The sequence below is a fragment of the Arvicanthis niloticus genome, chromosome 10 (assembly GCF_011762505.2).
Source record: "Arvicanthis niloticus isolate mArvNil1 chromosome 10, mArvNil1.pat.X, whole genome shotgun sequence".
NCBI classification, from domain to species: Eukaryota; Metazoa; Chordata; class Mammalia; order Rodentia; family Muridae; genus Arvicanthis; species Arvicanthis niloticus.
This window is the reverse complement of record NC_047667.1, coordinates 49181429-49194240: the sequence shown is the minus strand read 5'-3', so window position 1 is coordinate 49194240 and position 12812 is coordinate 49181429. Positions and strand designations below refer to the sequence as shown.

Genomic DNA, 12812 nt, shown 5'->3' with positions numbered 1-12812 from the left:
CTCTTAAATTTTGTTGAGTCAATTTGTTAATATTAGAATTCTTGAATGAGGAATATTTCATCCCACATGCTGTGTCAGAAGGTTTTTGTTTTTTCTACCAAATTTCAGGAGTTTTAATTTTCAGTTAATTGGTGTTTATTTTCCTTCAGAGATTGTATTAGTCAGGGTTTTCTAGAGTCACAGAACTTATGGAATGTCTCTGTCTATTAAGGGAATTTGTTGTGATGTCTTATAGTCTGCAGTCCAACTAACCCAACAATGGGCAGCTGTGGATGGGAAGTCCAAGAATCTAAATAGTTGCTCAGTTTTACGAGGCTGGTTGTTTCAGCTGGTCTTCTAGAGAAGTGGATTCCAACAGACGTGCTGGCTAATAAGTGCAAGCAAGCAAAGAGTGAGTCTTCCTCCAATGTCTCCAGCAGAAGGTGTGGCCCAGGTTAAAGGTGTGCACCACCACACCTGGATCTGAGACTTGCTTTGTCCCAAGCTGAACTTGAACTCAGAGATCTCCTTGCCTTAGTTTTCTGGGATTAAAGGGGTGTACTACCTTTCCTGGGCCTAAGCTTTTCATGGCCACTATGGCTCAAGAGCTCCATGCCGACCAAGATCCAGGTCAGAAACTTGTGTCTTCCAGCCTCAAGATTTGGATCACAGGTGAGCCCTCCAATTCTGGGTTGTAGTTCATTCCAGATAAAGTCAGGTTGACAACCAGGAATTGCTATTACAGAGTTACTAAGTATTATCAGTGTAGGAAATTGTGTCGGTTTGAAAAAATGATTTGTGCATCATGATTTTGAAGTAATACACCATTAATTCATTACCCTATATAGATACATAGTTAAAATTTTAAAACATTTTAAATATATGAGCACAGAAAAGACAAAATCAGTAGTAGGAAGCCACAAGATTACTTAGAAAGTACAGTTGGATTCTGAGTATCTTGACTGACGGCCAGCCCCAGAGACGGAAAGAGTGTTAGAATTGATGAGGGTATTAAATGCTATTCCTCTAGTCCTTACATTTTAGAGAGACAGAAACTTGGTGTCTTACAGATTCAAGGGTGTGGTGAGTTCACAGCTGGCACCCAAGCTGACTTCTTGCCCAACGCTTCTTGCCCACACTACCTCCTCCCTCTCTGTTGTGATATTGCCTGTTGTGCACTTACTCATGTGTGTGTGTGTGTGTGGTTTATGCTGTAAGACCCCTTCTCACAATGCACACATTGAACTACACACTTTTACCATTACGGGCTTTCTTTTACTTGCAGTTATAATTGGAACAATTAGAGATGCGTCAGTGGAAAGGCAATGAAAGAAGTCCATTAAGGGGTAATAAATGCCTCTCCTCATGGGAATGGAGACCTTTTCTTTTCTAAGAATCTGAGCTCTTTGCTGTGGTGCTTTTAAGTGGCTAGAAATAACACTTGCCGCACGCGTGTGGAATATTCTGGATACCAGGAGGTTTGGTTCATTCTGTGTTTGAATCAAGCACACTGTGGTTGGAATGTGTGCTGAGGCTTTTGCTAGTTTTCAAGATTATTCCATGTTTTGAATTAACCCTTTATTGTAGGAGGAGGTAGAATGATCTAGAGAGTTCTCAGGAAATGATGTCTTTAGGTAGCTAGGGACTTTCAAGGATGCAGGCAAAATGATTAAAGGTCTATTTTGATTGACTTTTCTTTCACGCTATGCACAAACTTACACACACTGTAAATAACTAGATGCAACTTACCCTTAACCCAAATGCTTGTGGTAGCAAGAGCAGATCACCTTTTACTGATGTGGAGAGATATATGTTTTTAGAAATATGACCAAACAATTACTAAATAAACATCAAGACAACTTATCATGCTTCTGTAAAAACAACCCAGTAATGGCTGTGATGCTGAGTTAACTTTTTCTGACCTCTTGTTGTTTGCTATGTGTTACTATGAGTACTTACATCTCTTCAACAATTTTAAATATGCCGAGTACTGTTAAAAAACAAATACTATTTTTGTAACACATTTAGTAAAACTTACATTATCCAGAACTCATCTATTGGCAAACGCCACCTCAGTGACAAAGGGCCACTCAGTTTGTGTTTATCTCTCTTAGTGAGTATCCATGTTTTGCTACCGAAATACTGACATGTTTGGCACCAGGTGTCATTGCAGATGTATTCACTGCAAGTTTTTATTTTTCCTCCTCCTCCTCCTCCCCTTCCTCCTCATCTTTCCTTTTTATTCTCCCCTCTCCCTCTCTTCCTCCTCTTCTTCCTCCTTCTGTGTGTGTGCATATGCACACATGTATATTTACAACATATGTATGAATATTTACAAACAAATGCAGATATTCACAAATGTGTGTGTGTATGGGGGGGGGGGTCTGAGGTTGGTATAAAAATATCTTCCTCAACCATTTTTTCACATAATTCACTGAGACAGGTTCTTTACTGGAGCTTGCCAATTTGGCTCCAGCCAGCTGGCTCCACAGATTTCCTATCCCTGTTCTCCAAGGCTGGAATTATAGGTGAGCTGCCATGCTCACTTAGAATTTTCATGTGTTCTAGGGACCTGGACTTCAGCCTTTACACTTATTTATTAAGTAGCCAGAAAGAACTATATCTTTTTATTCTGGTATGTTCTATCAGTTACTATTAGTATACTTCAGAGTTTGAAGGTATTGGTAATAGTTTCCAAACACATTCACTTAGAACATAGTTTCATGGATAACAATGATAAATAGTAAAATGCTTATAAATATCTCTGTTATACACACATACATATCTACTAGATACTGAGCTAGCTCCCCCTCTTTTATTCTTTCCTTCTTTAAAATACCAGTAAATGATAAAAGATTATGAAGTAAAAAAATATATGAGATGAATACTTTTAAGGAAAGAAAATAGATAAGTGATTATTATTGTCAATTTCATTGGACTGAGAGATACCTGGGAGATGGTTAAAGTGCACCTTTGGGGGTATCTGAGAGTGTTTATACTGTGATTAACTATCAAGCAATGAAGAGCCACCTGTATGTGTTTGGCATCAGTAATCTTGTGGTCCAGAGGGGATAAAGGGGAAGAAGGAAGATGCTCCATACTCTTCTGCTGTAAGGAGCAGCTCTGCTCCATCACGGACTTCCCACCACAATGCTCTGCTTTACCTGAACCCCAAAGCAGTGGATCCGATCAGCTATGTACCAAGACTTCTGAAACCATGAGCCAAAGTAAACTTTTCCTCTCTCAGGGTCCCTTCTCCCAGATGTTTGCCACAGTTTGGAAAAGCCTGACTAATACAATATACACGAAACAGCTTCCTTCCTTCCTTCCTTCCTTCCTTCCTTCCTTCCTTCCTTCCTTCCTTCCTTCTTCTCCTTTCCTCTCTCTCTCTCTTTCTTTTTTAACCAACTTAATCCTATAAAGTTTATCTCTCTAGTGAAGTTACCAGTTTTGTATGGAGTTGATTGGTTTGCCAAGTCTGTGGCAGGTTATGATATGCTAGACAGTCCTGCCCTAAGAGAGTGTGTCTAGGGAGGAATGTGCTGGAGGAATCTTGGAACCTTGAGAACAGAAGGAAAAAACATCTGGTTATGCTGGCATATCTAGAGATATTTACCATGAGAGGGAGAATCTGGTGAAGAAGGGGACATTGGAGAAGGGCTTCTGTGATAAGCATCAACACTGAAGACATCAGAGCAGCCTGAAATCACTTGAGAGACTGACCTTCTAATGACAAGTTTGAGGAAATAATGGCTGGAGCTTCCAGAGAGGAAGGGCTAGGTCCGAGAACTCACAGGAAAATTAGAAAGTCATTCCCAGTCTTTATAAATAAGCAGGATGTGTGTTCCATCCTGTGGTACTCTGTTCCGTATTTTAATGGTAAAATTAATCTGTGCTGTCCTGGCTTTTAATAGTATATGTCACTTTTCTTTTAAAGTCTTAGAGAAGTAAGAACAAAAATTGCACAGTATAGGCCAGGGAAGTTAGCTCACTTCTGCTTTCTCCTATGTACCTCGCTTCCAGTCCTATTACAAGGAACAGTGATGGACCTTCAGAACCAATGACAGATATTGGGCTACTAAGCCTTTCCATGGAGGGGAAAGGATGTAGTGGGTGCCTGCACCACTCTGCCCGGTCACCCTGTGAATGCTCTTGTGTCCTTGTATCTTCTCACTGACTGGTTTGAATTGGTCCAGGTGGGTTTTGTTAGTCATCACACTGTGGGAATACAAAGGCTTGTGATCTTGGTTTCACTGAAAAAGGGCAATAGAGTTCTGTTAGTCTGCCTACTTTATAGGATAGGTACAGGGTTCATTTCATTCTGTCCATCTTTCCAGTCTTGGAAATGAAATCCATTGGGTTCAAGGCAAAAGCTGGTGGACTTTGCCTTCTCCATATTTATCTCTTTGGGATCTCTGCAGGAAAACATGGCTCGAGGGACTGAATGCTAAATAATCTCAGTTCTCTTATTTTCTGGCCCATAAAATATTATTGATAGGCCTGGTATTTCTCCTGAGGAGGTTAAAATTGTTTTTTTTGAGGAATCTTCTATTTAAGTTTAAAAAACGAATACGTACATCAAATCTTCAGATAAATTTATGATATCAGATTTGCCAAGGGAAACTGTGAGGAGGTAAAACAATCAAGCAATGTTTTCATAAGGAGGCAGCAATGAAAAGCAAATTGCAAACACGAGTCTAAAGCATTTCTTGTTCCCTCTCCTTCCCAGGAAGCGTCAGGTTGGCTCCACTGACTGTTATCAGTGTCCTAGGTTTTCTGTGGTGCATTCTCTCTGTTGTCCTGGGCACACGGCTTCTATCCACAGGATCGCCTTGCCTCACTGTGTGGAGATGGTCACTGCAGCACTGCAATCACAGATAACTGACAGGCAGAGGAAAGAAGAGGAAGGGCAAAGAGTATGTTTGGGTGAAACCAGAGTGTGTTAGGGAAACCACTGGATGGCACTCAGCAATCTCCAAAGACATCTTAGCATGCAGAACACAGTGAGGGGCATGGCTTTTGCAAGGAAGTCTGAGGGATCATGGTTACTATGTTTATTAATGTTAGGGATGTTGCGATCCCCATTGAAGTTTGGGCTGTGTTAATAAGAAAGGAAACATGGACATCGGCTAGGCAACCAGCAGCCAACTTAATAGTCTCTCTTGCAATTTATTTTCATGTTAGTTAAAGAGAGTAAAGTATAATGTGAGATTTCGGGGGAAAGTGATGTATTTCTATTTTGTACCAAGACTCATTGATCCCGTGCTAAAAATTTATAAATAAGCTAATTTTGTAGCTGAGTGTATTCTGGTGGATACAGCATAGTATTTGAAAACTGAGGACTGTCTCCATTCAATTTATAGATCTTGGATACAGAAACTTTACATTCTAAATGCTTTGGTGGGAACTATTGATCATGATTAATTTGGTTGCTTAGAAATTTTGTTTTGTGGGTGGATGTCACTGTTTTCGGATGTATAAAAGCAGCGAGTTTTCTGTCATTATGATCTTGTACTTCCCAAGTGATGTCAGTAACGATCACTTTATAGAGTGGCTGGTGTCAACAACATGTGATCTTTTACAAATAAATAAATGTTAATATCCTTAATGTGGCCAATACGTATGTGGCAGACGGAAACTGCAGTGGAAATTTCCCAAAGAATCAGAGGCTCTTGGTGTTATGACTTCCTCCAGCTGAAGTGGCAGTGTAGGCTGCTGAGGCTCAGGGTTCCTACATGAGAGCACAGAGGCATTTAACAGCACATTCTGTTCAGCAGTAGAATGAGACGCAGGGCCCCAGCACTCCCTGGGGCAGGGCAGGCAGTATTTAGTACTTACCTGCTTTTCTTTGCTTCTGTCCCTGTCTCTTACCTCCCTCACTTTCTTGTGAGGTGTTTTGAGATGTTACCACCACAGGGATTATTCTACAGTACAGAAAATTATACTCGAAGCAATAATTTTAAGAGATTCATTTTTTTAAATGTAAAGACTAATTTTTAGAAGTATGATTTTTCTTGGATTAAAAAAAAATTATTTTCTTCAAATTCTATTCCACGTCTTTGTAGAAGGAGTAATACAGATCAACACTGTGTTCCATACTTCATACTTTGGCGAATGCTTTTTTTTTTTTTTATCTTAAATAAGCATATTAAAATAGCAAATTCAATGATTTCAGCCAATGTTTGATAAATTGCAAGATCCACTGTTCTTTTATCTGTTTAATGCCACTTAGCTGTTTTCCAGTTGAAGAGGCAAATTCAAGACTGCTTCTCATGTGTGTTAAAGACTCTAACAAGCAACCAGGAGCCTCCCTGAAAGGGGAGGTAGACATTTAATGAAATACTTGGACATCAAATTGGCCCTGGAGGAGCACATAGGTCTGAGGAGAAATCTATGAACAGACCAGTGTTTGTTGAGAGCTTAGACAGAGGTTTATTTGGGGGAGCTAAGGAAGGAAGACAGAGTTAACTGCCGAAGTTCTAGTAGGAGCTGGCCAGAGGAAGCTGCTGGGACAGGAGTTCCAAGCACAGGTCATGAGTATGCTTGCCAAAGCACCAAGATCATCTGGTTAATGGGCACTTACCTCTCTGTTGAAGCAAGACATTTCTATACTTATTTGCTGTGCAGAAGGAAATCCTGTGTACCTTTTTGGAGACAGCAGCTGCATTCTCCTGATGGGGATTCCAAAGTCCAACCATTTCCTACTGGAGCAAAAATACTATTTCTTGGCAACCAAATCTGAAAAGGCCAGTAAGAAATGCTACAAATTCCATTCTTTCTATAGGATGATAGAAATTATTTTTTTCCTTTTCCCTTAGGAATTATGAAAGTAGGAAAAGCATGTACTTATTGTCTGAAAAACTCATGCTTAGACTGGAATGACAGGTGCTTTCTTGGTTGGTTGCTTGCATTATTATGTGTGTGTGTGTGTGTGTGTGTGTGTTTTAAATGGGACCTCTGCTCCCTCTTATCTCTTTATGTATGTGAATTAGACTATAATAAAGAAAACATATGTATTAAATTAAAACTACTAAGGTACAGACATTAGCTCTCCTACTTTAATGTAGAAAACTCACTTCCCCATAAGACATGCTGACGTGAGACAAAAAGCCAACTGTCTACTGAGCAGAAGAGATGAAAATCAAGTGGATGATTGCACTCAGTGGCTAATGAATTATTCAAGATTGTTTGTGTCAGTGCCTGGCTTGGGGTGGATGGAGCAGGGATAACAAGCCGAGCATTCCAAACCTCTGCAGCTGGCCTGCACCAAGAGGGTATTTCAAACAGGGTCTGCAGCCCCTCAGCTCAGATTCGATTCATAAAGTGCTAACGTTTTGTAACTAGGGACTTAGAACGTTTATTGCAAGAGACTAGTACAATATTAGGGGGGCACATTATGAGCACAGTGCAGCAATAATTATGACAATATGGATGTGCATTTTTATGGAGCCTGGGTTTTTAACGGGTTGCCATATGCTGCATTTCATTTGAGCCATATGATCCGTGTTTTAGTTAGAATCACTGAAACACATTTAGAGAGAATTTTGCCTGTGCAGCGAAGGAGCTGGTATTGAAACCGGTGATCTTTGTCTCTCCTTTGAGGTCCTCTGCCCCCAGCTCACACAGTGGGCAGGAAGGTTCTGGACATATGGTTCCAATTTTGCTGGGTCATCAGAAGGAGGTGTGTTTTCTGGGGGGCCAGATTGAGCACCTACTTCTTTATTAGAGAGAGATTTCTCTCCAGTGGTTTGTCTTATAGTAGAGGCTCCTGTGAAACGGAAGAGAATTCCAGGCAGCCAAATTCCATCACCCAATGTCTTTATGCTTGGTGAGAGTATGTGCTAGAGGCAGGCTGTGAATAAGGAAGAGGACGGATGTCTGCTCACAATGCAGGGTTCTTTTCTTGCTTGGTGGAGAAAAGCATTAAAATACAGGTTTCAGCCAGATGCCTAAAACCTGTTAGTTGTTGAAAGTATTATTTATGTTTTATGTCAATCATATCCAGTTGGAGTTGCTGCTAAGACTGTATCATGTAAATGTCAGTCGCAAACACAAGCTGAAACAGGCTACTGCATCAGGGTATAAAGTCACCAAGTCTCTTCACCCCCCTTCACTTCCTTTTCCTCTATCCGTCTTTTATTGGAGAACATTTCAGTTTTTAAATGGCAGTATTCAGGCATTTAAGACCCTGCATTTCTCTTTGGCATCTATAAAGCCTCAAACTTGATTCACAGAAACACAGATTTTTTTTTTTCAGCTTTCTACTCTGGTGTTTAGCTTTCCCTTCATTCATTTTGACTTTCAAATGAACTCCTTCCCTTTTGGTTGTAGGCACAGAACATAGCTGCTCTGTTCTGTGTTTTTGTTTCTTTGTTTGAGACAGAGTCTCACTGTGTAGCTTAGCTGGCCTTGAACTCAGGATTCTCCTGCCTCACCTCTCTGAGTGTTGGGGTTACAGATGTACACCACCATGCTCAGTCAAGACAATTTTATTTATGAATAAAAATACTATTTATTTAGGAGGCATTTTATTTTTTTAGTTCAAACACAAACATCTTTTCTCATTCTTCTGTATTTCAACAGCATGTAGTAATTTCTACATGGTTCTTGGCCCTTGGGACTAAGGAACCATCAGCTTAGTTTAGGGACTGTTCCTTATAATGAACTCTTTCAGAATATATTTTAGTACTTGCAAAATAATGTTTATAGAGGAAACTTTGCTTAATTTTATCTTTGTGACTCTCCACTGAGAACATCAGTGTCTCTTATGGTTCATGCTTTGAAACATTTCATCTGAACTGTGTTTATTTAATAAGCTGTTATGTGTTGAAATTTCATTCTTTTGAAGCTCTTTTTGAAGCCTCTGGATTTCTCATATACCAGTGTGACCATGGAGTTGATGAGCAAACCCTGGCAAATGTTAGGGTCTCCTGGGAGTTTACCCCTCCCATCAAGTGTGAGTGTTCACCACTAAGGCTGGGTACTGGGTGTCTCAAATTCTAACTTTTACATGGTCTTCAAACTCTGTTTTGAGACACATCACCACTGAGTCATTGAGTCAAAGGTTTATTTTGAATAGAATTCTGTCACATTCTCTCTATAATTTCAAGGCATAGTAAATATGCTTTAAAACTATGATATAAGCAGGGCCTGAGGCCAGAGGTTTGCAAGTTCAAGACCTGTCAGGGCTACAGAGTAAGTTCAAATTAGTTTGAGCAATGTAGTGAGATCCTATTACAAAATAAAAAGTCACAAGAAGGATGCAGATATATGTATATGATGTATATGTATATGATGTATATGTATATGATGTATATGATGTATATGTACATGTATATGTAATGTATATATGTATATGATGTATATGTGTATATGTATACTTATGTATGTCAGCAGGAAAGTGCTTAGACAATCCACCACTGCCCTCTAAGTTCAATTCCCAATACACAGCAACAATAAGAGAAAATACTAACACAGACAAAAAGCTGATACAAGTGCTTATGACGTTTTTGACATTGTAGAATCAATAATGATGCATGTGATACCGCCTATATAATTTAATGCAATACTTCCTTTGCTGCAGGTTTATTGGTGTGGTTTAGCCTATGTTAACATGTTATTTTCAACACAATTTTTCTTGAAAGTCTCCCACCTGACAGGAACTAAGGACAGCTGAAGTTGCAATATTCTTTCCAGTGTTAATTTCTATGATTTAATGACTGCTCACATTCAAGACCACATTCTGTGAGTCTTTTTATTGGAGAAAAAAATTTAGAAGATTTAGGAAATACACTATCATCCAACCTCTTCATAATGGCCAGATCTTTGGTGGTGCTAATATTGATGTTGAAGCCAAAGCTAATACTGATTTTGTAGTTATCAGAAGTTCTGGGATTAATTTCAGTATCAGACCATTTTAAAAATTCAGATTCTCTAAAAGTGAAAACAAAATCCAGATTCTCTGAAAGTGAAAATGAAAAGGCAACCCCGGGAAACTTAAGCAAGCCTACCTAGGTAAATGACTGGTGTCTTTTGTTGAGGAAACTATGCAATAAGAGATCAGTTGCTCATACAAGCTATATTTCATTTTGAACTTTGCAAGAGCCCCTTTCAAAGATGGGTCTAGTTGTTTTGAGACAGAGAATACATTGAAAGATTGGAGACTTGAAGAATTACCATGGAGCCAGTTTACAATCCCATAATGCCTTCATCTCTTGTTTCTTGTTTGTTTTCAGGGACTTCCTTCCTCGAGGCTCAGGCATTGTAACCAGAAGACCTCTTGTACTCCAGCTTGTCACCTCTAAAGCAGGTAGGTAATTAGTGAGGATGTTTACTGGGTGGATGGCACACCACATGGCAATTGTCATGCTCATTTCTGGGTACTAGAGTCACCAACAAACCACTTCTAAAACCACTGTGAGCAGCTGCCTGCATTTCTCTCTAGAATGCTCTTTGTTCTTTTGATTTCTTTGATTACAGTGAAGAGGAAGTCTTACATTCACATTTATCACTAGTTTCTTCTGTCAAGAAAATATTTGTTTATTGTAATCCACCTATATAAGTTCATAGCACTAAATAATCATAAACGCTCCTTTGGTGTGTACTCTTTCTGCAAGTATGTATATTATATGTGTGACTAATTTGTCATAAAATTAAAGCATTGAGGGAACTAGAAAGATAGCTCTAGTGGTTAAAAAGTACTTCCTCATCTTTCAGAGGACCTGAGCTCATTTCCCAGCACCTAAATCAGGTGGCTCCAACCACCTGCACCTTCAGGTCCAGGGGATCTAATAGCTTCTTCTGGCCTTTGTGACCACTGTATTCATGTGCCCATACTCAGGCACATATGTGCATATAGTTAAAATTTAAATATTATGTAAGGTCCAAGTGCAGTTTCTACTTATAGATAACCAACCAACCAACCAATTGCTGGGCACCATGTGTCTAAAAGACTATTCTTTGTGCCTCATATGTTCTTAGAATCCTTGACAAAATGTTTTTGACTGTAGCTATGTGGGCTTATATTTGGAGTCTCAGGTCTCTACTTCCATCTTTTTACTAATACCACGTTGCTTAAAATACCTTTGTTCTGTGATATATGTTTAGAAAGTGGTACTTCTATTTTATTCTTTTGTTTCAAGACCATTTTAGCTACCCTGAATTCCAAATTCCTTAAGAATCTAGAAATCTATCATTTTGTTTTATCCAAAAAATGTGAGATTATAGTTTTCTCAGTTAATGTAATAGTGCATTGTGTCAATAGGGTTAAAATGAACAAAACCCACAGGATTGTCTTAGTAGGCTCAGTAGAGGGGTGACTCCTCAGCCTAACACATGTGAAAACCCCTCAGCTAACACACCTAACGGTAAAAAAGGAGTGCTTTCTAAGACAGTGCTTCTCAACCTTCCTAATGGTATGACTCTTTGATACAGTTCCTCATGTTATGGTGACCCTAACCACAAAATCACTCTTGTTGCTACTTCATAACTGTAGTTTTGCTACTGTTACGGATTACAATGTAAACATTTTTGGAAATGGAGATTTGTCAAGGCATTCATGACCCACAGGTTGAGAACCACTGCTCTAAGATGAAGATAATCATGTTTGCTCCTTTCAATTCTATTCTATATTTTCTTGAAAGTTTTAGCGAAAGAGACTTGAGAACAGAAAGAAAGAAAAGACTTTTAGATTAGAAAGGATGAAGTAAAATGATGTCTATTTACAGATAGTCCGTGATGTATATGGAAAATATGAAGGAATCACTAATATGCTATTAGAACTAGTAAATGAGATCCAGACATTGCAAATTTCAAGATCAATATGTCAAGCTCAATTATAGTATATCTACTTACAATGAACAATCTACAAATAAAGATGTACCAGTTCCATTTACACTAGCACCAAAAGAGTACATCACTCAAGAATGCATTGAACAAAAGAAATGCAAAAGGGGTTAGGGAGATGGCTCACTGAGTAAGAGTGTTTGCTTTGCAGACAGGAGAACCTGAGTTCAAATCCATAGTACCCATATAAATACTGGGCATGGCTACATTGACCAGGGAGACAGAGGCAGGTGACTCTCATGGTCAATCTCAAGGTGAATCTCTTTCAACAGATGTTCTTCTTAAAGAACAATGTGTGCCACCAGGCAAACTTCACTCCACTGTGGAACTTTCCATGTCAAAATAAGTTCATAGAATGTTAGATAACAAGAAAAAAAAAAGTGATTAGCACTTAGGAGGGAGAGGCAAGCTTGAGGCCAGCTTAATCTATGTAGTGAGTTTTAGTTCAGCCATGGGGACATAGCAAGAGCCTAGCTCAGTGAACAGAAACAGAAGCAAAACAAAGCAACTAACAGAAGTCAAAGAGGAGAAGAAGGTGGAGAAGGAGGAAGAGGAGGAGGAGGAGGAAAAGGAGGAGGAGAGACAGAAAAGAAAGCAAGGGAAGAGAGCGGGCATGCAGTCATGCAGTCATGCAGCCTATGTGCTTGGAGTTTAACTGGCAGGGGTGGGGTCAGTAGGTGTGGAGGTGCAGGGAACTTTGGAGAAGGGCAAGAGGGAATGCAGTAACGACACAGTGCTGCTGCAATAGTCAGAAAGAAGACTGCTGGGGAGAGGGACATCCTTGGCCAGAGGCTGCTCATCAGAGCACAACAGGAAGATTAGAACTTTAAGCAGAGGCCAGGGCTAGAATGACTGAGGAATGGAAGGTGGACTAAGAGAGAACTCCGCATGTGGGCAAGAAGCAGGAACTTCTGCAGTGGGTGGTGGGGGGATGGGGTGGTGGGAACATCGAAGTGTGGAGAGAGGGCAAGCCTGTACTTGGACTGAGT

General features: G+C 39.7%; 1 protein-coding gene across 5 annotated transcripts in view; it reads left to right on the top strand.

Annotated features, from left to right (window-relative positions):
- Nucleotides 1-12812, top strand: part of Dnm3 (dynamin 3) — a 457535-nt gene that overhangs the window by 59326 nt on the left and 385397 nt on the right. For all 5 annotated transcript variants that reach the window (XM_076941476.1, XM_034513132.2, XM_034513130.2 and 2 more), the window contains exon 2: nt 10215-10288. In XM_076941476.1, the coding sequence (XP_076797591.1) occupies nt 10215-10288 (74 nt within the window). The remainder of the gene's footprint in view (nt 1-10214; nt 10289-12812) is intronic.